Source organism: Salmo salar, chromosome 03 (assembly GCF_965601325.2).
Source record: "Salmo salar chromosome 03, fSalSal1, whole genome shotgun sequence".
In the NCBI taxonomy this organism is placed as follows: Eukaryota; Metazoa; Chordata; class Actinopteri; order Salmoniformes; family Salmonidae; genus Salmo; species Salmo salar.
This window is the reverse complement of record NC_138293.1, coordinates 76,477,376-76,501,966: the sequence shown is the minus strand read 5'-3', so window position 1 is coordinate 76,501,966 and position 24,591 is coordinate 76,477,376. Positions and strand designations below refer to the sequence as shown.

The window sequence follows — 24,591 nt, the reverse complement described above, 5'->3', positions numbered from 1 at the left end:
GTGGTTACTTAGGCCTATCGAGAAGGAGAGTGTTGGAAAGATTTTTCAAATACAGTGAGGAGCTATTATCATTCGCAATGGTTGTGAAACACTGTTGATTTTCCGTGTGAGGTGACGAAAAACATTATTTGAGAATCTCCACAGCTCATCTGTGGTGGTGAGTTAAGAAAATCAGAAATACTATTAGACATCCTCAAATGGGAACTTTCATAGGCCTAGATTTGCGCACAGCGCAGTTATTTCTATGCATGTTCAAGCAAAATATACCAAAATATACCCTCTATCAATACCTTAACCCACCTATTGTCTGTCAATCACTACCTCAACCCACCTACTGTCTATCACTACCTCAACCCACCTACTGTCTGTCTATCACTACCTCAACCCACCTACTGTCTATTTATCACTACCTCAACCCCACCTACTGTCTGTCTATCACTACCCCAACCCACCTACTGTCTGTCTATCACTACCTCAACCCACCTACTGTCTGTCTATCAATACCTCAACCCACCTACTGTCTCTCACTATCACTACCTCAAACCACCTACTGTCTATCTATCACTACCTCAACCCACCTACTGTCTATCACTACCTCAACCCACCTACTGTCTGTCTATCACTACCTCAACCCACCTACTGTCTGTCTATCACTACCTCAACCCACCTACTGTCTGTCTATCACTACCTCAACCCACCTACTGTCTGTCTATCACTACCTCAACCCACCTACTGTCTGTCTATCACTACCTCAACCCACCTACTGTCTGTCTATCACTACCTCAACCCACCTACTGTCTATCACTACCTCAACCCACCTACTGTCTGTCTATCACTACCTTAACCCACCTACTGTCTATGTATCACTACCTCAACCCACATACTGTCTATTTATCAATACCTCAACCCACCTACTGTCTATCTATCACTACCTCAACCCACCTACTGTCTATCTATCACTGCCTCAACCCACCTACTGTCTGTCTATCACTACCTCAAACCACCTACTGTCTGTCTATCACTACCTCAACCCACCTACTGTCTGTCTATCACTACTTCAAACCACCTACTGTCTGTCTATCACTATCTCAACCCACCTACTGTCTATCTATCACTACCTCAAACCACCTACTGTCTATCTATCACTACCTCAACCCACCTACTGTCTATCTATCACTACCTCAAACCACCTACTGTCTATCTATCACTACCTCAACCCACCTACTGTCTGTCTATCACTACCTCAAACCACCTACTGTCTATCTATCACTACCTCAACCCACCTACTGTCTGTCTATCAATACCTCAACCCACCTACTGTCTCTCACTATCACTACCTCAACCCACCTACTGACTATCTATCACTACCTCAACCCACCAACTGTCTGTCTATCACTACCTCAAACCACCTACTGTCTATCTATCACTACCTCAACCCACCTACTGTCTATCACTACCTCAACCCACCTACTGTCTGTCTATCACTACCTCAACCCACCTACTGTCTGTCTATCACTACCTCAACCCACCTACTGTCTGTCTATCACTACCTCAACCCACCTACTGTCTATCACTACCTCAACCCACCTACTGTCTGTCTATCACTACCTTAACCCACCTACTGTCTATGTATCACTACCTCAACCCACCTACTGTCTGTCTATCAATACCTCAACCCACCTACTGTCTCTCACTATCACTACCTCAACCCACCTACTGTCTATCTATCACTACCTCAACCCACCTACTGTCTGTCTATCACTACCTCAAACCACCTACTGTCTGTCTATCACTACCTCAACCCACCTACTGTCTGTCTATCACTACTTCAAACCACCTACTGTCTGTCTATCACTATCTCAACCCACCTACTGTCTATCTATCACTACCTCAAACCACCTACTGTCTATCTATCACTACCTCAACCCACCTACTGTCTGTCTATCACTACCTCAAACCACCTACTGTCTATCTATCACTACCTCAAACCATCTACTGTCCGTCCATCACTAAATACACTAATATAATTCTTCCCATCTGTAGTTTGAGCAGCTGGCCTTCCTGTGGATGGAGCGCCAGAAGTCTGGGGGGAACTACAGCCGATACCGGGCCCAGACGGAGAAGCATGTGGTGCTGTGTGTCAGCTGCCTCAAGATAGACCTCCTCATGGACTTCCTCAACGAGTTCTTCGCTCACCCCAGACTGCAGGTCTCTCCAAGAAACATTAACTAGGGCAGGGATGGACAACTTTGATGGGGGTGGGGCCTCAACAAATCTGATCTCATTATGAGGGGCCGCAGTGACTCGCTGGTCTGCGTACCTACATCTATATCCACACATGCAGTCAGAGCCGACCCTAGCCTTATGGGAGCCGTAAGCAAAATGTTGGTTACCCCCCCCCCCCCCCCCCCCCCTTTAGCTACCCCCCTCTAGCTACCCCCCTCTTGACAGCAGAGGGAAAACATTTTTCTTGAGTTAATCTCCTTCAATTCTACACTTTTTTCCATTGGGAATATGAGATACGGTGTGACTAACGTCTGTGTGTGTGTGTGCACGCAGTCGAGTATTCATGTGTGTGTGAGTGTGTGTACATCTCTGTAATCCTCTCCAGGAGCTGAAGCAGCTGAGGTTAAAACAGGGGATTCAATCAGCATTAGCATAGATCAAACAACATGTTTTATTTTCAGGAGCAGCTGGGTGTCTTCATAATTGACTGAGTGTGTGAGAGAATATTTGTGTGAGACCCTCTCTGCCCTCCCATTAACCCCAGTGTGTGTGTGTGTGTGTGCGTGCGTGCGTCTATAGGACTACTACGTGGTGATCCTGTGCCCAGCAGAGATGGATGTCCAGGTGCGGAGGGTCCTCCACGTGCCCCTGTGGGCACAGAGGGTCATCTACCTGCAGGGCTCCGCCCTCAAGGACCAAGACCTCATGAGGGCCAAGTGAGTCCCCTGCATCGGGCCCCCACTCAGGCGCCCCCAAATCACAGCCATACTACAGGGGCCCCAAATCACAGTTATGCTACAGGGAAAGGGGAAGGAAAGGGGGATACCTAGTCAGCTGTACAACTGAATGCATTCAACTGAAATGTGTCTTCTGCATTTAACCCAACCCCTCTGAATCAGAGAGGTGCGGGGGACTTAATCAACATCTTAATCAACATCCACGTCTTTGGCGTCCGGGTAACAGGTTAACTGCCTTGCTCAGGGGCAGAACGACTGATTTTTACCTTGTCGGCTCAGGGATTCGATCCAGCAACCTTCAGTTACTCGCCCAACGCTCTAACCACTAGGCTACCTGCCGCCCCTCCAGGGGCCCCAAACCAAGACATGCTACAGGGGCATATCTCATAGGCTATGTTTGACAGTTATCAGGGCAGATAGCAGTTACAGTACACTGGCTCTGTTAAATAAAGACAGCAAATAAAATGATTGTATTTTCTCCTCCTTGTCTCTTCTGCTCCCCTGGTAGTAACTCACAGTGAAGTAGTGTGTGTTTGAAGGACAAATGTATTGTTCTATTGTCCTGTTCCTCCTTTGTTCTCTCTCAAAAACATGACAACAACAACATCCACCCCCTCTCTCTCTCCTCTCATCCTTTCATCTCCTCCTCCTGCCTCTATCTGACCTGTGTCCTGTCTTGGCCTGACCCCTCCTGCTGCTCTACTAACTGGCTGTAGGATGGACGATGCTGAGGCCTGTTTTATCCTCAGTAACCGATTCGAGGTGGACCGCTTCGCTGCTGTACGTTCCTCAATCTCCTTTTAATACTTTTAATCTCCACAACGCCACCCTCCTTCTTTTCCTGTCCTCCACTCTTCTTTCCCTCCTTCACAGCTTTCTCTCTCTACCTCTACTATATTTTTATAAAAATGTAAATGATCATCCTAAGAACTATTTCACAGCAATTATTTATCTTCTTATTTTACCTTGGCTCCTATTTTCCTCTCTGCTTTGCCGTTCTTAACAGACCATTTCACACCTGTGACATAATTACGGGAATTTGGGTGAATTTTCCTTTCTGGTGTGGCTGTAGGCGGTTAGTTCTGTTGAAAGCTCCGTGCCCTAGTTGAAGAGGCTTATCAGAGGGATTGTACATAGAGGAGATACAATCTGTGACTGTGGTGGAGCTACTGGTGCTGCTTATGATTTGAGTCTCTTTCTTGCTACTCTATCCCATCCTCCCTTCCTCCCTCTCTTTCTCTCTCTCTCTCTTTCTCTCTCACTCTCTCTTTTTCTCTACCAGGATCACCAAACCATTTTAAGGGCCTGGGCGGTGAAAGACTTTGCCCCAAACTGCCCCCTGTATGTCCAGATCCTCAAACCTGAGAACAAGTTCCACGTCAAGTTTGCAGGTCAGAGCACTGAGTGTGGGATTTGTTGGGATGGCTGAGCGTGTGCGTGCATAGTGTGGGAATGTGTGTGTCCGTATGCCTATGTGTGTGCAGTTGTGTGCCTATGGGTCTTTTTATACATAATGGGGCCAATGTGTGACATTGGGATAAATATTTTCAAATGGTTTAAAAAAATAAATAATGTAGTTCCACATTTGTACTTAGAGGAATAAAAGGTAATATATGCAACTTGGCCCATAACTCCACCTATACAACAACATAGACCTAGGATTATACCTCCTTTAAGCAGGGTTCATACACACATTGGCAAGTCAAATTTAAGGACTTTCAGGGACTTTTTCAAGTACTTAATTGTAATTTTCATGGACCTCAATGTTATACAATTGTATATGTTATATAATTGTACTTATAGGGCCTAATATAGAACCCTCCCTCCCCCCAAAAAGCTAGCAAAAAGTGTCAATAAAGTAGACCATTACCACTAAATATAATGCATTTTTTAGGCCTTGCAAATGCATTGATATTCAAATTATTATTACATTATAAAATATGTGAGAATAATGTGGACATTACCTGCCTAAATAAATTGGATGCATGCATGGCGACTTTTCTGTAGCGTCTGTGGCCGACGCAGGCACACATAATAAATCCATGAATAGCGGTAGCATTACAATCTCACCACCGCTTTTTTTATACTGACAAAGTGACCAATAACCAGGTTCCTTTTTTAATGGAAGGATTTGTATGTATAGTCAAGTTGAAGCGAACATTAGATGTTGTCGTCCTCATAATAACCGCACGTGGTTTTACGGCAACAGAGTAGTGCAACGCAACACCCTTCAATTGAAGCGGCGGGAAACAAACGAAAGTGACCACATCTCTCACAAAAACTGATCAGAAATGAAATCACAGATAATTAATTATGAGGAGCAGGAGAACTTATAAATTATCTACAATAATTACAAGGACTTTTCAACCACCAAACTGAGGAAATGTCAGATTTTCAAAAAACATCTGGAAAAAAGCATCTGAAAACATGAGCTCATTACCTTGATGCTTTCTCTGTTAAATCGCAGACAACAACAGATGATCAACATCAATTTGCTAGGGATATTAGATCCAACATGAATCCAGGCACAACTGTCTTCACCGGCATAAGGAATGAGACACCAAAACCAAAACATTTTCCAGCACTTGGGCTGTTGTTGCATCACATGCACTATCACAACAGCTGTTCATCACTTGACTCTCATTCAGAAAATTCCTTCCTGGATCAGATGATGATGTGTGAAAATAAAGCAGCGTAACTAATCAGCTGGACACCAAATGTACATCCAACAAGTGTTATTCATAATTACTGAAGAACCACGTTAATGACAGTATCGATTTAGGTTTTAACTATCAAGGTAATACTCTTTTGCTTAGCAATCACATCATTTTGGATTTGTGTGCCCATGAAAACTGTGTTTTCTGACATAAGGAGACGCAAAATGTTATGTAGTTACACTGCATTTCTGAGATCTCTATACAAAAAACTGTCCGACAGCCAGATCCAGGATTCTTACAGAGTTCAAGTTCAATGTTTCACTGATTAATGCTTAATATATAATATAACGATAACTTACACTTCCATAAATGCAATGACAGAAAAGTAATGTTTTATGTCACACGATTTCGGACAAATCCGTCAAGACACCAACCATGATAAAGGGTTAAACATAAGTTTTAAATCAACTGGTGAATTTTATTGAGTATAGCTATGATCCCCCTTATATCTTAATGTAATGACTTGAACATTTTTTACAGATTATTATCAATGATTTATCAACAGCTGTAACAAGTTGTCAAGTGTAGGAAATCCTCACTGGTACCCTAGTTTAGAGAAAGACCCATGTGTGTCTTTCTCTGTTCCAGCATACTATGAACTGACAGCCATTTCCCCAGAGTTTCTGGTCTGCTTGATTAAGGGCCTGTCTCATTTTCCACCTGAGCACCTCCTGTGATTTGTGACAGTCTTTGCAGGTGTATTCTATGCATTTCCTGTCAGACAAGATAGTATAAAGCAGTATACACATTCCATTCCCTCCGGCTCTCCCGTGATGGACAGATTGTGTTGGCAGCGTGTCTGGGAGGAGTAATATCATTAGCATGGACACTTTGCCTCCTGGGAAACAAAGCCTTTTCCTGTTCAGCAAACCTTCATAAAGCACCAATCAAGCAGCACTTGTTAGGAATAGGAAAAAGAGAAAGATGAGGAGGCAAAGACTTGACTTTTCGCCTTCACCTTCTCATTCTGTATCTCTCTCAATTCAATTCAAAGTGGCTTTATTGGCATGGGAAACATGTTTACATGGCCAAAGCAAGTGAAATAAATAATAAATAAAAGTGAGAAGAAACAAAAACAACATCAACCAAAAAATATCACAATTCAACAGTAAACATTGCACTCACAAAGGTTTAAAAAATATAAAGGCATGTCAAGTGTTATATGTTTTACCTACTATAGTATGAGTAGTAGGGGAAGATAAATAAACATATAAATATTGGTGGTATTTACAATGTTGTTTGTGCGCCACTGGTTGCCCTTTTGTCATGACAATGGGTCACACATCTTGCTGCCCGGATTGCACATTGTGGTATGTCTCTCTCTTTATCTCTCTCGCTCTCAATTCAATTCAAAGGGCTTTATTGGCATGGGAAACATATGTTTACATTGCCAAAGCAAGTGAAATAGATAATAAACAAAAGTGAAATAATCAATCAAAAATTAACAGTAAAAATTACACTCACAAGTTTCAAAGGAATATACACATTTCAAATGTCATATCATGGCTATGTACAGTGTTATAATGATGTGCAAATAGTTAAATCACAAAAGGGAAAATTAATAAACATAAATATGGGTTGTATTTACAATGATGTTTGTTCTTTCTTGTGGCAACAGGCCACAAATCTTGCTGCTGTGATGGCACACTGTGGTATTTCACCAAATAGATATGGGAGTTTATCAAAAATTGATTTGTTTTGGAATTCTTTGTGGGTCTGTGTAATCTGAGGGAAATATGTGTCTCTAATATGGTCAGACATTTGGCAGGAGGTTAGGAAGTGTAGCTCAGATTCCCCCTCATTTTGTGGGCAGCGTGCACATAGCCTGTCTTCTCTTGAGCCAGGTCTGCCTAGGGCGGCCTCTCTCAATAGCAAGACCATGCTCACTGAGTTTGTACATAGTCAAGGCTTTCCTTAATTTGGGGTCAGTCACAGTGGTCAGGTATTCTGCCACTGTGTACTCTCTGTTTAGGGCCAAATAGCATTCCAGTTTGCTCTTTTTTGGTAAATTCTTTCCAATGTGTCAAGTAATTATCTTTTTGTTTTCTCATGATTTGGTTGGGTCTAATTGTGTTGCTGTCCTGGGGCTCTATGGGGTCTGTTTGTGTTTGTGAACAGAGCTTCAGGACCAGCTTGCTTAAAGGATTCTTCTCTAGGTTAATCTCTCTGTAAGCGATGGCTTTGTTATGGAAGGTTTGGGAATCGCTTCCTTTTAGATGGTTGTAGAATTGAACGGCTCTTTTCTGGATTTTGATCATTAGCGGGTATCGGCCTAATTCTGCTCTGCATGCATTATTTTGTGTTTTATGTTGTACACAGAGTCTCAATTTGGTGTTTGTCCCATTTTGTAAATTCTTGGTTGGTGAGCGGACCCCAGACCTCAATACCATAAAGGGCAATGGGTTCTATAACTGATTCAAGTATTTTTTGACAGATCCTAATTGGTATGTCAAATTTGATGTTCCTTTTGATGGCATAGAAGGCCCTTCTTGCCTTGTCTCTCAGATTGTTCACAGCTTTGTAGAAGTAACCTGTGATGCTGATGTTTAGGCCGAGGTAGGTATTGTTTTTTTGTGTGCTCTAGGGCAACGGTGTCTAGTGTGGAGGATTAATCAGAATTAGTTGGGTAACATAGATAATTAAGATGTTTTATTAGCATAATATGCTTATGTGAGATAATTGTCATTAGAATGTATCCCTTTGGACTCTGGTGTCTTTCAGTTGCACTTTTCCCTTAGCTGGGGCTCAGTCACTTGGGGCGCAGAGAGTGGAGAGGTCAGGCTTGTCTTTCACATATCCCTGGTGCTATGTAGAATATCAGAAAGGGAAGAGGACAGAATGGAACATTGTCTTCATATGTGAATGTGTCTTTGCCTATTCTTAAACCATGTGAAGGGATGGCGTGATTAATGGGGAACCAATTACTTGTCTCCACAATGTCTGTGTGCAAGTCACTCCCCTCAGTGAGCTTGTCCAGGAGTGGGATCAAGAGGGGGTTTACTTGAGATGGGAGTATCTAGAGTTGACAATTGATATATGCCATTGGATGAGTTGGTGTTTTTGTACTATGAAGTACCAGGAACGAGATTAGAACCTCGTCTTAGGGACCAAACTGAACGATAATTTATAGCGAATGTTATCTGGCTAAGGGATACTCCTTTCTCAAATATAAAGTCCCTTTGTGAACTGTTTCTAAGATCTGTTGTTCGTCATGTACGTTGAGAGGGGTGTATCTTGGCTATGAAAGATCTTTGTACTTTTGTGTTGTCACTTTCAATGGTTCATTAGAGATAGCGCATCATTGAAAGTCAAGTGCTTTTGCAAAGCTCTTATTATTAAAGATGTAGTTTAAGTATAACTCTGACTGGTGTGTGAAGTTTGTCTCTCTCCTCATTTGGTAATGCAGAAATTAGCCACCACACTAGATGGAATTTGTATTCGTGGTCCTGGCAACTGGGCCTTTTTTGGAACAGCATTATTTTTGTCTTACTGAGATTTACTGAGGGCCCAGATCTGACAGAATCTGTGCAGAAGGTCTAGGTGCTGCTGTAGGTCCTCCTTGGTTGGGGACAGAAGAACCAGATCATCAGCAAACAGTAGACATTTGACTTCAGATTTTAGTAGGGTGAGGCCGTGTGCTTCAGACTGTTCTAGTGCCCTTGCTAATTCATTGATATATATGTTGAAGAGGGTGGGGCTGAAGCTGCATCCCTGTCTCACCCCACGGCCCTATGGAAAGAAATGTGTGTGTTATTTACAATTTTAACTGCACACTTGTTGTTTGTGCACATGGATTTTATAATGTCGTATGTTTTTCCCCCAATTTGTATAAAAGACCCTCATGCCAAATTGAGTCAGAAGCTTTTTTGAAATCAACAAAGCATGAGAAGGCTTTGCCTTTTGTTTTTGTTTGTTTGTCAATTAGGGTGTACAGGGTGAATACGTGGTCTGTCGTACGGTAATTTGGTAAAAAGCCAATTTGACATTTGCTCAGTGATATTGTTTTCACTGAGGAAATGTACTAGTCTGCTGTTAATGATAATGTAGAGGATTTTCCCAAGGTTGCTGTTGACGCATATCCCACGGTAGTTATTGGGGTCAAATTTTCCTTTACTTTTGTGAATTGGGGTGATATTGCAGAAGATGCCAACGCTGAGGATGATGTTAAAGAGTTTAAGAAAACAAATTGAAATTTGTGGTCTGAATAATTTATCATTTCATTTAGGTCAACACCACAGGCCTTTTTGGGTCGCAGGGTTTGTATTTTGTCCTGTAGTTTATTGTAGCTCTCTCTAACTCTGTCTCTGTCTCTCTCACCAATATCGCACTTCTCTAACTTCAATCCTATTTCCCTGCCTTCATCCAAGCTGTCTCAATTAATGATTCATATTTTATCCCATTACATTAGTCAAGGAAATCCAGTTTCTGCCTACTTAATATGCTTCCTGTAGGCGGGGAGTCATCTATTGGCATTGCCTTACCTTTTTACAGTCTGAATTCCATCTGAATGCATTGGTTTGTTATTAGTTTAGGCTGGGGCGTTACCAAGGAGATGGAATAGCATGAAGCTGCTTTTTGTCTTCTCCTATGTCTGCCTATCTCCTCTACTGTGCTGCTTCTCTCAGTCACGTACCAGTCCTGGAGGTCTGAGGAGAGCTCTGTGGCGAGGTGATTTCTGATTGGTGCTGTAGGGCAGAATGCTGAATGTTATGGTATCGGCTAGCCAAAATTACCTGGTCCGAGGCAAATGCGGAGGTTTGAGGGGTACTTGAAATGTCTAATTTGCATATCTTTGATGTGATTGGGGAAGGACTGCATGTGCAGTACTGTGGGAACTAAATCAAACATTTTTGTGCAAGGTTTTAATTTCTTTCATCGTGTTTCTTCGCACGTTTTCTTTTCAGATAAATAAATTCAGTTGTGAAAATAAATGTTGAATGTGTTCCAGTCTGGCTCTCTTGGTATTAAGTGGAGGACTGTCATAGATAGAAAACCTACTAGTGCTTCTACAGTTAGCTTGCATACGGGATAGTAGCTACATTAAATAGAACTGAAATGCTTCCTGAATCACAATGAAGACAACATCACAGAGAGGAATGGTTTTACAACATTTCAATTTACCCCCAAAATAAATAAATGAATACATGTGAGTCAATTTAACAGACACAGCCAATCTCTTCATATGAACACAATAAAGCCACTACTTAATACAGTGTTCTTCCTGTCAGTGGTCAAGTAACCAGAGTGGAGGAAACTGGAGGAACCAATTGGTGCAGAAATGGGCTTTTAGTGGCGTGGACAGGCACGTTGTGACAGGGTGCTGAATTCCCTCGTTAAGTGCCAGTGTGGGTGGCACTAATGAGACGCAGTGGAGACTTGATTTGATCCCCACAAATAGCTTAACAACTGCCTAACGTCTATTATATTAGATCATATACACTGAGTGTAAGAAACATTAGGAGCACCTTCCTAATATTGAGCCTTTTGGCCTCAGAACAGCCTCAATTCATTGGGGCATGGACTCAGTCCATGGTGATGCTGGCCCATGTTGACTCCAATGCCTCCCAGAGTTGTGTCAAGTTGGCTGGATGTCCTTTGGATGGTGGACCATTCTTGATACACATGGGAAACTGTTGAGCGTGAATAAAATCCAGCAGCATTGCAGTTTTTGACTCAAACGTGAATGCAACACTCTCCACACCTTAGCACACATCGTTAGACCGCTGTGCCACTTGGAAAGTCAATTAGGCTATTCTAAGAATTGGAAGCAGAGAACAATTGAAAGCGGCAACTCTAGCCTTTTTATTTTACTACACTTCCATTTTTATAATGTTATTTGAGGATTTATTTTAAAGCTGGCTTTAGGCTAAAAACAAACTGCTAACTGCTAGCCTCCGGGCCCAAAACCACCTGTCTCTCATGGCTTCGCTCACCCCTGGATGTACCACCTGCCAGTATCTGAGCCAGAGAGTCGCTGAGTTGGAGGGGAGAGTATCTGTATTGCGCCAGATCAAGGAGGACGAAGAACTCCTGGACTCCATGGTTGCACAAACCACCTCCAAAATCGACGACGTCACCTGCCCCTGGCTCGGCACCTCAACTTTTGGGGAGCCTGTAAAGGAGAAACTCCATTCGGTTCCCTTAAACGAGCCATGGCCCAGGCTAGGAGCTAAACCGAAGGGCCTGGTCTGTTCCACCCCTTCTGCTTCGCCTCAGGATGCCTGGATTGCTGTCCGGGGAGTAAAGCACTCCAGGAAACGGAATCCATCAAATGTTTCGGAGATGCTACAATTGGGGAGAAGATTCGAGGTCCTGGAAGACCTTGCTACCCTGGCGCTAGGATCCCTGACCTAAATTCCATGCTACCGCTACTTATTAGCAAGCACTCCGCCGCTTCAATTGTCATTGTCCATGTTGGGTCTAATGACATTAAACTCCAGCAGTCAGAGAAATTGAGAGACGATTTTAAAACATTGATAAATACGCTGCTGGAATCTGGGAAGCAGTGCGTTGTTTCCGGTCCATTTCCATCCCCACACTACACGGATATGGTTTTTAGTCGTATACGCCAATTACACACCTGGCTTAAGGGATACTGCTGCACGATGGGAATTCCATTTGTGGATAACTTTGCAGCTTTTACAGACCGACCCGGTCTATTTCTTCGGGACAATTTACATCTTAACAGGTATGGCTCCAGCATCCTCTCCACCAACATGTCTCTTACTCTTGCCTCATGTAGAGCCTTTGATACCTGACGTTGTGTATTTTCGGGGGTTGACTTTTGGGATTGTACGCTCCCCTATCAGACTACGTTCAATGCTCCTCTCCCAGTTTCATTAATTAGTCCCTCAATTGCAAATATGGAACAAACTACAGTTAACAACCTTTCTGCAATTCCTAGATTATTGTCCAATCACCGTATTGCGAATACTACTCACATGCAGAGAGGTATTGTTAGTAGTAATCTTGTCCCCATAAAATTGAGCTCTGTCAATAGCTCGAAAATGGTTTATTGCTCATCCAGTGCAGCTTCAGGTGCTACCTTGGATACTCCATCTGATATGAATTCATGTAGCAATGGCATTGGAATAATTCATTTGATTGCTAGAAGCCTGATACAAAAGTTGGACTTTATTGAAATTTTGGTCTCACAATCAAATGTTGACGTATTGGTTGTATCTGAATCGTGGCTGTGTGATTGTGTGCCTGATTCAGATGTTCAGTTGATTGGGTACAATATTTATAGAGCTGGTAGAGTTGGTAGAGGTGGTGGTATCGCGATTTATGTAAAATGCTGCTTAAATGTTTCTGTGTCCATATCAACCTCTGTCCCAAAGCAATATGAATGTCTAGTTTTAAATTTGGTACTTGGTAATAATGCTCGTTTAACTCTAGGAGGGGTATATCGCCCCCCCTCAGCTCCTCCTTGTACTCTATGCAAATTATCTGATATACTGTCTAATTATGCAAACTCTGAATTACTGATTTTGGGAGATTTTAACCTGGATTGGCTTTCACCAGTATCCGATAAATTAAAAGACATTTGTACTGAGCTAAATCTAACTCAGCTGATAACTAAACCAACCCGTCCCAACTTTAAGAACCCAGTAAAATCTACTCTACTAGACATTATTCTAACAAATACCCCCCATAAATACACAGCCAGTGGGGTTTTTGCAAATGATATCAGTGATCACTGCCCTATTGCTTGTATTAGAGATACCAGGCTGAAACACTCTGATCCCTGTATAATCTCTAAGAAAAATGATAAACATTTCTCACAGCAAGCTTTTACCCTTGACTTATATCACTCTGAGTTTTTATCCACTTGCTGCTTTCTGGACACGGTTTTAGCCCTTGCTTTTTTATCTTCTATTGTTACCTCTATGTCTGATAAACATGCCCCGTGTAAGAATCACAGAGTAAGAAACCGAACCAGTTCTTGGTTCTCTCCTGAATTGTCAGGTCTTTTCCTGCAAAAGAATCGGGCCTGGGCCTTGGCGAGGTAAACAGGTACTCCAGCTGATTGGCTGTTTTTTAGGCAATTGAGAAATAAATGTACTGCAGCTGTCAAAAAGGCAAAATCAAATTACTTCCTTAATGCTATGACAGATTCTGCAGGAGATCCTGCAAAATTCTGGAAAACCGTTAATTCACTGAAACGGGGGAATTCTGCTGTTTCTCTTCCTAAGCAAATTACCTCAGATTCCTGTATCCTAAGTGAAAAAAATGATATTTGTGATGCTTTTAATAAGCATTTCATCTCTGCTGGTTTTTTATTTGAAAGGAAAAGTGGCCATTGTGGCTTTGGCCAGTTAGTTGATTTTTCGTCTTGCTTTTCAACCGTTACTCTGAACAATGGTAACCCTGTTTTTAGTTTCCAGAAAATACCCGAAGCAGAGGTTCTAGCTGCCCTGTGTGCCATTGATACTAAGAAATCCTTAGGCGCTGACAATTTAGACCCGTTCTTACTTAAGTGTGCTGCACCTATCATTGCTGGTTCAGTGACACACATTTTTAATCTAACATTAAGCACAGGAATTATCCCTAAGGTGTGGAAAGCAGCTTTTGTTCTGCCATTACATAAGGGAGGTGACGGTAGTGATTTGGATAACTATCGACCCATCTGTAGGCTCCCTTGTCTGGCAAAGATCCTAGAATCTATAGTCAACAAACAGTTACAGTCTTTTCTTTCTGCTAACAGTATTCTTAGCACCAATCAATCTGGTTTTAGATCTAAACACAGTACCACATCGGCCACTATGCTTGTTGTAAATGATATTGCAAATGCCTTAGATGATAGAAAGCACTGTGCTGCGTTGTTTGTAGATTTGTCAAAAGCTTTTGACACTGTAGACCATGCTATCCTTTTGAGTAAGCTGTCATCTATAGGAGTGGGCACTGATGCCTGCCGATGGTTTTATGACTATCTTAAAGATAGAACTCAGGCCGTCATGGTCGACGGGGTCAAGTCTGACTCCTTACAGTTACTTAAAGGGGTCCCTCAGGGTTCAATAATTGGCCCACTATTGTTCTCACTTTATATAAACAACATTGGTGATGATGTCAGATATTGTAAATTCCATTTATATGCAGATGACACAGTGATGTACTCTATTGCTCCAACAGCGGACCAAGCTTTAACCTGTTGGGGCTAGGGGGCAGTATTTTCACGGCTGGATAAAAAAACGTACCCGATTTAATCTGGTTACTAATCCTACCCAGTAACTAGAATATGCATATACTTATTATATATGGATAGAAAACACCCTAAAGTTTCTAAAACTGTTTGAATGGTGTCTGTGAGTATAACAGAACTCATTTGGCAGGCAAAACCCTGAGACATTTTCTGACAGGAAGTGGATACCTGATGTGTTGAATTACCTTTAAGCCTATGCCATTGAAACACACAGGGGTTGATTAATGTTTTGGCACTTCCTATTGCTTCCACTAGATGTCACCAGCCTTTACAAAGTGTTTTGAGTCTTTTACTGTGAGATCTGACCGAACAAGAGCCATGGAACGGTGATGGCCGATTAGACTCTGGCGCGCGAGTTCATGTTGGGTACCCTCGTTCCAATACGTTATAAAAGAGAATGCATTCGTCCACCTTGAATATTATTCATGTTCTGGTTAAAAAAGGCACTAATGATTTATGCTATACAACGTTTGACATGTTTGAACGAACGTAAATATATTTTTTCCCCTCGTTCATGACGAGAAGTCCGGCTGGCTTAGATCATGTGCTAACAACACGGAGCTTTTTGGATATAAATGATGAGCTTTTTTGAACAAAACTACATTCGTTATGGACCTGGGATTCCTGGAAGTGACATCTGATGAAGAGAATCAAAGGTAATGGATTATTTACATAGTATTTTCGATTTTAGATCTCTCCAACATGGCCGTTTGTCTGTATAGCAAAGCATATTTTTCTGGGCGCAGTGCTCAGATTATTGCAAAGTGTGATTTCCCAGTAAGGTTATTTTTAAATCTGGCAAGTTGATTGCGTTCAAGAGATGTAAATCTATAATTCTTTAAATGACAATATAATATTTTACCAATGTTTTCTAATTTTAATTATTTAATTTGTGGTGCTGACTTGACTGCCGGTTATTGGAGGGAAACGATTTCCTCAACATCAATGCCATAGTAAAACGCTGTTTTTGGATATAAATATGAACTTGATAGAACTAAAAATGCATGCATTGTCTAACATAATGTCCTAGGAGTGTCATCTGATGGAGATTGTAAAAGGTTAGTGCATCATTTTAGCTGGTTTTATGGTTTTGGTGACGCCTGTCTTTGAATTGACAAAACATTACACACAGCTATTGTCAATGTACTCTCCTAACATAATCTAACTTTATGCTTTCGCCGTAAAACCTTTTTGAAATCGGACAACGTGGTTAGATTAAGGAGATGTTTATCTTTCAAAGGGTGTAAGATAGTTGTATGTTTGAAAAATTTGAATTTTGACATTTATTTGGTTTCAAATTTGCCGCTCTTGAAATGCACCTGCTGTTGATAGGGTGCACCACGGGTGGCACGCTAGCGTCGCACATAGCCCCAAGAAGTTAATGCAGTTGGAGTCTGATTTTAGGATACTACAGGGGTCTCTTTTACAGCTTAAACTTGTTTTAAACGCTAAGAAAACAAATGTCATGTTTTTTTCTAGGTCTAAACTCTCAGTTAGAAACACTTTTGTAATCACTAGCTTGGATGGTACTCAAATCAAACAGGTCTCTGCATATAAATATTTAGGGGTATGGTTAGATGATAGGCTTTCTTTTAAAAAACATCTTACTGAATTGGGAAAAAAGCTCAAATTCAAGATAGGGTTCCTTTACAGAAACAGGGCTTGTCAGAATTGGCTTGTGGGTTGACTGGGTTGCAAGGTGTTAATTGATTTTCCCTGACCAAATGTTGAACAACAATGACCTGGTGTGTTTCTGGTGGGCTGAGCTATATTAGCCTGGTCAATAGCCTGGTCACTTACACATACCATCACACAATAACTGCATGCTGATTTAATTAGGGTTGCTGTTTGGGCAGACCTGCAGTAATTACTATCTGCTGCCAGCGTGGGAGTTCACCTCGCACAGAGACACACACAGAGACACACACATACACGTTTAGCACACACAGAGACACACACGTCCTTCACACACACACACCTCTCACACACACACTGACCAACTCTTCATACCAAATGTATTTAAGATTGTCTGTGCTTAAACTGGAACATAGTGGATGCACAGTAACATGCTATACATGACTCCAGAGCTTTGGCTCTGCGCTTCACAGCTCTGTATGGGTTTTGACTGACAGCCGTTCTGAACTTGAGCATCTGTAAATTACGATGAATCTATGTATTTTGAAAGATGAGACGTTGAGGATTATAATTAATACCACTTTGATGTCATCGAAGCAAGCCAAAGACTCGTGGGTCCAAATGTGCACTTCACATTTCCATATCATAAAACTCATGTCACATACAGTGTCATTGTTTCTGATCACTATGTTTGATGTGCAGTTACAATATGAGATGGTGTTCTACCCTGGGTTGTCCTGAACAGAATGAACCTGTTGTATTATGAAGAACATTTTCCGCATCTGAATGAACTCATGACTCCATTCTATGCACACTGTACGACCTGCTTTTCTGAATTGCATTGTGAAAGCCTAACACTGTAAGATTGTATTTTATAATTTAGCTAGTCATGTTGGCAATAGAACAAGCTTTCAAATCATGCCCACCTGACCCAGATTGCGATTTATAACGGACCATTTTTGGTTGCGTAAACAACAACAGTAATTGTGTAAAGGCAGGGATGCAGAGCTGTGTTCCAACGTGCTCTATTTCCTCAACGGCACTGCTAGGAGAGCTAAAAAAACACCTTATAGTTGAAGACTCTTTGAGTGCATTGAAATGACTTAGGAACTGTGCCCACACTGGAGAGGTGTGTGGCCACTTGAAGACATCAGCTAGTCCTCTCACTCAAACCCTTGTCATATTTTTGTCTTATGTTGCACCTACCCCACATTTTCCAGAAATATTCTTATCACTGGAAGCCAGTGGAGTGTGCGGAGGAGCGGGATGACGTGAGAGAACTTGGGAAGGTTGAACACCAGACGGGCTGCGGCGTTCTGGATGAGTTGTAGGGGTTTAATGGCACAGGCAGGGAGCCCTGCCAGCAGCGAGTTGCAGTAATCCAGACGGGAGATGACAAGTGCCTGGATTAGGACCTGCGACGCTTCCTGTGTAAGGCAGGGTCGTACTCTGCGAATGTTGTAGAGCATGAACCTACAGGATCGGGTCACCGCCTTGATGTTAGCAGAGAACGACAGGGTGTTGTCCAGGGTCACGCCAAGGCTCTTAGCACTCTGGGAGGAGGGCACAATGGAGTTGTCAACCGTGATGGCGAGATCATGGAACAGGCAGTCCTTCCCCGGGAGGAAGAGCAGCTCCGTCTTGCCGAGGTTCAGCTTGAGGTGGTGATCCGTCATCCACACTGATATGTCTGCCAGACATGTAGAGATGCGATTCACCACCTGGTCATCAGAAGAGGGAAAGGAGAAGATTAATTGTGTGTCGTCTGCATAGCAATGATAGGAGAGACCATGTGAGGATATGACAGAGCCAAGTGACTTGGTGTATAGCGAGAATAGGAGAGGGCCTAGAACTGAGCGCTGGGGGACACCAATGGTGAGAGCACGTGGTGCGGAGACGGATTCTCGCCACGCCACCTGGTAGGAGCGACCTGTCAGGTAGGACGCAATCCAAGAGTGAGCCGCGCCGGAGATGCCCAACTCGGAGAGGGTGGAAAGGAGGATCTGATGGTTCACAGTATCAAAGGCAGCAGATAGGTCTAGAAGGATGAGAGCAGAGGAGAGAGATTTAGCTTTAGCAGTGCGGAGAGCCTCCGTGACACAGAGAAGAGCAGTCTCAGTTGAATGACCAGTCTTGAAACCTGACTGATTTGGATCAAGAAGGTCATTCTGAGAGAGATAGCAAGAGAGCTGGCCAAGGACGGCACACTCAAGAGTTTTGGAGAGAAAAGAAAGAAGGGATACTGGTCTGTAGTTGTTGACATCGGAGGGATTGAGTGTAGGTTTTTTGAGAAGGGGTGCAACTCTCGCTCTCTTGAAGACGGGAGGGACATAGCCAGCGGTCAAGGATGAGTTGATGAGCGAGGTGAGGTAGGGGAGAAGGTCTCTGGAAATGGTCTGGAGAAGAGAGGAGGGGATAGGGTCAAGCGGGCAGGTTGTTGGGCGGCCGGCCGTCACAAGTCACAAGATTTCATCTGGAGAGAGAGGGGAGAAAGAGGTCAAAGCATAGGGTAGGGCAATGTGAGCAGGACCAGCGGTGTCGTTTGACTTAACAAATGAGGATCGGATGTCGTCAACCTTCTTTTCAAAATGGTTGACGAAGTCATCCACAGAGAGGGAGGAGGGGGGGGATTCAGGAGGGAGGAGAAGGTGGCAAAGAGCTTCCTAGGGCAGATGCTTGGAATTTAGAGTGGTAGAAAGTGGCTTTAGCAGCAGAAACAGAGGAAGAAAATGTAAAGATAACGGAGTGAAAAGATGCCAGGTCCGCAGGGAGGCTAGTTTTCCTCCATTTCCGCTCGGCTGCCCGGAGCCCTGTTCTGTGAGCTTGCAATGAGTCGTCAAGCCACGGAGCAGGAGGGGAGGACCGAGCCGGCCGGGAGGATAGGGGACATAGAGAGTCAAAGGATGCAGAAAGGGAGGAGAGGGGGATTGAGGAAGCAGAATCAGGAGATTGGTTGGAGAAGGATTGAGCAGAGGGAAGAAATGATAGGATGGAAGAGGAGAGAGTAGCAGGAGAGAGAGAGCAGAGCGAAGGTTGCGACGGCGCAATACCATCTGAGTAGGGGCAGAGTGAGTAGAGTTGGAGGAGAGCGAGAGGAAAAGGATACAAGGTAGTGGTCGGAGACTTGGAGGGGAGTTGCAGTGAGATTAGTAGAAGAACAGCATCTAGTAAAGATGAGGTCAAGCGTATTGCCTGCCTTGTGAGTAGGGGGGACGGTGAGAGGGTGAGGTCAAAAGAGGAGAGGAGTTGAAAGAAGGAGGCAGAGAGAAATGAGTCAAAGGTAGACGTAGGGAGGTTAAAGTCACCCAGAACTGTGAGGGGTGAGCCATCCTCAGGAAAGGAACTTATCAAGGCGTCAAGCTCATTGATGAACTCTCCAAGGGAACCTGGAGGGCGATAAATGATAAGGATGTTAAGCTTGAATGGGCTAGTCCGGAGTCTCCAGCGGCGGTCGGCAGTCCGGATCGGCAGTCCGGAGTCTCCAGCGGCGGTCGGCAGTCCGGAGTCTCCAGCGGCGGTCGGCAGTCCGGAGTCTCCAGCGGCGGTCGGCAGTCCGGAGTCTCCAGCAGCGGTCGGCAGTCCGGAGCCTCCGGCGATGATCCACGGTCCGGTTCCTCCTCCGACGATCCACGGTCCGGTGATACAAAAGCGGAGGGATCAGCTGGCGGAGCGGGGGCTATGCCCTGAACCGGAGCCACCACCAAGATTAGATGCCCACCCGGACCCTCCCCTATAGGTTCAGGTTTGCGGCCGGGAGTCCGCACCTTTGGGGGGGGGGGGGGGGGTACTGTCACGCCCTGACCTTAGAGAGCCGTGTTTTTTTCTCTATTTGGTTAGGTCAGTGTGTGTGGTGGGGTGGGCATTCAATGCATTCTATTTCTTTTTTTTCTTTGGTTTCCAATCAGAGGCAGCTGTCTATCGTTGTCTCTGATTGGGAATCATACTTAGGCAGCCTTTTTCCCACCTGTGTTTGTGGGTAGTTGTTTTCTGTTTTGTATAGTGTACCTGACGGAACTGTTTAGCTTTTCGTTTTGTTTCTTTTGTTCGTGTGATTATTAGTTAATAAAAATCATGAACATGTACCACGCTGCGCTTTGGTCCACTCCTTCTGAAGAACGCCATTACAGTTTTACTTTAAAACATACATTTCTCTCCACCATTAAGAAGGGCCACTAAAATGTTTTGTCGCGAAGTGGGGGGCCCAAAAGGCTAGATCTGAGTCATTTTGTTCTGTTTTCTGCTGTAGGAGCGTTGATAGGAACATAAGGCTAGCAGGGTACTGATGGTTTGATCCCCAAAAATTAAGCTGTCATGATTCATTACACAGAATACTACAGTACTTACTATAAAATTCTGTAGAAAACTGTATTATACTGTAGAATACTATACTACACACTGTAGTATACCTCAATCATGTATAGTACTTACTATAGAATGTTGTAGTATACTGTAGAATACTATAGTAAATAGTAGAGTATACTACAGACCACAGTCCGCAAAAACAATCCAGTAATTACTATAATACAAACCAAGTTTTTTTTTCTTACTACAGTATTTATACTATAGTAAACTGTAAATATTACAGTTGAGCCCTACTGTAGTATTTACTATAGTGAATACCACAGTAAAGTCTGCAAAAACACTACAGTGAATCCAATTTTTTTTTTCATTTGGGTACATATTATGATCCAAACATTCTTTCTATCCCACTATGCCTGTAATTTATAAAAATATTATCATCATCAACAACATTTTCCTCTCTGTTGGTGACTAATGGAAGTAAAGCTGCTAGACAGAAACGATCTGTGTCTCATTGCTTTTAAGTGTTTACTAGCTACTAACCTACTCCTGAGGCACGAGAGGCTGGACAATTCTAGCTACCATCGTTTCTGTCGACTATCAATATGCAAAACACATCTGGGCATTTAAGGCCAAGATCTCATTTGTACCAAACACTGTACCCCTAATAATATTTGTCCACTGATTACAGCATATAATGTAATCAAGAATTACACAGCAGGGAAAATGACTGCTCCCTGAGACTCATTTTTTTGGTCATAACTCTATATTGTTTTTTTGTCACAAAGAGATGAGAGAGAAGGTAGCAGAAAAACAAGAGAAACAGACAAGGCAGGAGCAGTGAAGGTGGAGTGATGGGTGTTATCTATGTTTGTTCAGGCTGGTTCCATTTTCTCCCTCCTTCCCAGGCCTTTGCTAAGTGTGTGAGAGTGTGAAAGGTCCTTTAATAAGACACTGCACTGCAGGGGTGTTGCCAGGTCCCCTTAACCCCAAAATAAGATATAGAGCAAAGAAATACAAAAACAACCCAGAATATAAACTGAAGTGGTAAAAAACAACCCAGAATATAAACTGAAGGGGTAAAAACAACCCAGAATATAAACTGAAGGGGTAAAAACAACCCAGAATATAAACTGAAGGGGTAAAAACAACCCAGAATATAAACTGAAGGGGTAAAAACAACCCAGAATGTAAACTGAAGGGGTAAAAACAACCCAGAATGTAAACTGAAGGGGTAAAAACAACCCAGAATATAAACTGAAGGGGTAAAAACAACCCAGAATGTAAACTGAAGGGGTAAAAACAACCCAGAATATAAACTGAAGGGGTAAAAACAACCCAGAATGTAAACTGAAGGGGTAAAAACAACCCAGAATATAAACTGAAGGGGTAAAAACAACCCAGAATGTAAACTGAAGGGGAAAAAACAACACAGAATATAAATTGAACGGGTAAAAACAACCCAGAATATAAACTGAAGGGATAAAAAGAGACAATGCCCTAAAGAGGAGAAGAGAAAAATAATCTGACATGACAGGGAGTTGACTGTCTATTTGACGAATGTATATTTATTTATCTCTAATTGCATCCTGTTGTGTTGTCAAGTAAGTGCCATTGAGTTAATAATAGATGAAATCACAGTGTAAATTCACCTGATGCAGCCTACTTGATGGAGGGAGGGAGGGAGGGAGCATCTGGGTAAATTATATTGAGATTAATGAAGGTGTTTTAATTCCATCAGATTTAATTAGTGTTCTGCATAAACCACAGCGTTTACATTTAGCTAACAGGCCAGACTTCATCTCAGCCTCTGACTGAGATATCAATTACCACAGCCTTTGACTGAGATATCAATTACCACAGCCTTTGACTGAGATATCAATTACCACAGCCTTTGACTGAGATATCAATTACCACAGCCTTTGACTGAGATATCAATTACCACAGCCTTTGGGATGCACCTGCACTGATAAGGTGGCTTTAGAGGCTGACAGAAATCCATACACACACATTCTAGATGCCACACACACAGGCACACACACACACACACACACACACACACACACACACACACACACACACACACACACACACACACACACACACACACACACACAGGCACACACACACATATTCACATGGACGCACACACCTATATTCTCACAGGCACATACAAAGGCACACACACAGACAAATGATCAGACAGACAAAGAAATGCACTCACTCTTGCACACAGGTACAGCAGAGGAGACAGAGCATGTTTGACCCACTACCTACCTGTGAAGACACATCCACTAGACCACCTTTACTCCACACACAGAGATGCATATAAAGCTCTCCCTCGCCCTCCATTTGGCAAATCTGATCATAATTCTATCCTCCTGATTCCTGCTTACAAGCAAAAACTAAAGCAGGAAGTACCAGTGACTCGCTCAATACGGAAGTGGTCAGATGATGCGGATGCTACGCTACAGGACTGTTTTGCTAGCACAGACAAGAATATGTTCCGGGATTCATCCAATGACATTGAGGAGTATATCACCTCAGTCATCAGGTTCATCAATAAATGTACCGACGACGTCATCCCCACAGTGACCATACGTACTCCCAACCAGAAGCCATGGATTACAGGCAACATCCGCATCGAGCTAAAGGCTAGAGCTGCCGCTTTCAAGGAGTGGGACACTAATCTGGACACTTATAAGAAATCCCGCTATGCCCTCAGACAAACCATCAAACAAGCAAAATGTCAATACAGGATTAAGATTGAATCCTACTACACTGGCTTTGACGCTCGTCGGATGTGGCAGGGCTTGAAAACTATTACGGACTACAAAGGGAAAGCAAGACACAAGCTGCCCAGTGACGTGAGCCTACCAGACGAGCTAAATGCCTTTTATGCTCGCTTCGAGGCAAGCAACACTGAAGCATGCACGAGAGCACCAGCTGTTCTGGACGACTGTGTGATAACGCTCTCGTAGCCGATGTGAGCAAGACCTTTAAACAGGTCAACATTCACAAAGCCGCAGGGCCAGACGGATTACCAGGACAAAGCCATATCTCAGACTGGCCAATAAAACGAAAATATTAAGATGGGCCAAATGACACAGACGCTGGACAGAGATATGGCTTTTTCTTTGCAACTCTGCCTAGAAGGCCAGCATCCCAGAGTCGCCTCTTCACTGTTGACGTTGAGACTGGTGTTTTGCGGGTACTATTTAATGAAGCTGCCAGTTGAGGACTTGTGAGGCGTCTGTTTCTCAAACTAGACACTCTAATGTACTTGTCCTCTTGCTCAGTTGTGCACCGGGGCCTCACACTCCTCTTTATATTCTGGTTAGAGCCAATTTGCACTGTTCTATGAAGGGAGTAGTACACAGCGTTGTACGAGATCTTCAGTTTCTTGGCAATTTCTCGCATGGAATAGCCTTCATTCCTCAGAGCAAGAATAGACTGATGAGTTTCAGAAGAAAGTTCTTTGTTTCTGGCCATTTTGAGCTTGTAATCGAACCCACAAATACTGATGCTCTAGATACTCAACTAGGCTAAAGAAGGCCAGTTTTATTGCTTCTTTAATCAGAACAACAGTTTTCAGCTGTGCTAACATAATTGCAAAAGGGTTTTCTAATGATCAATTAGCCTTTTAAAATGATAAACTTGAATTAGCTAACACTACATGCCATTGGAACACAGGGGTGATGGTTGCTGATAAATGGCCTCTGTACGCCAATGTAGATATTCCATTAAAAATCAGCCGTTTCCAGCTACAATAGTC

The 24,591-nt window shown here is 43.0% G+C and overlaps 1 protein-coding gene across 1 annotated transcript in view; it reads left to right on the top strand.

Annotated features, from left to right (window-relative positions):
• The window catches only part of LOC106598152 (potassium channel subfamily T member 2), an 82,296-nt gene that overhangs the window by 44,075 nt on the left and 13,630 nt on the right, over positions 1–24,591 (top strand). The window contains exons 11-14 of the mRNA XM_045715407.2: positions 2,044–2,208; positions 2,806–2,942; positions 3,680–3,743; positions 4,246–4,354. Of these exons, the coding sequence (XP_045571363.1) occupies positions 2,044–2,208; positions 2,806–2,942; positions 3,680–3,743; positions 4,246–4,354 (475 nt within the window). The remainder of the gene's footprint in view (positions 1–2,043; positions 2,209–2,805; positions 2,943–3,679; positions 3,744–4,245; positions 4,355–24,591) is intronic.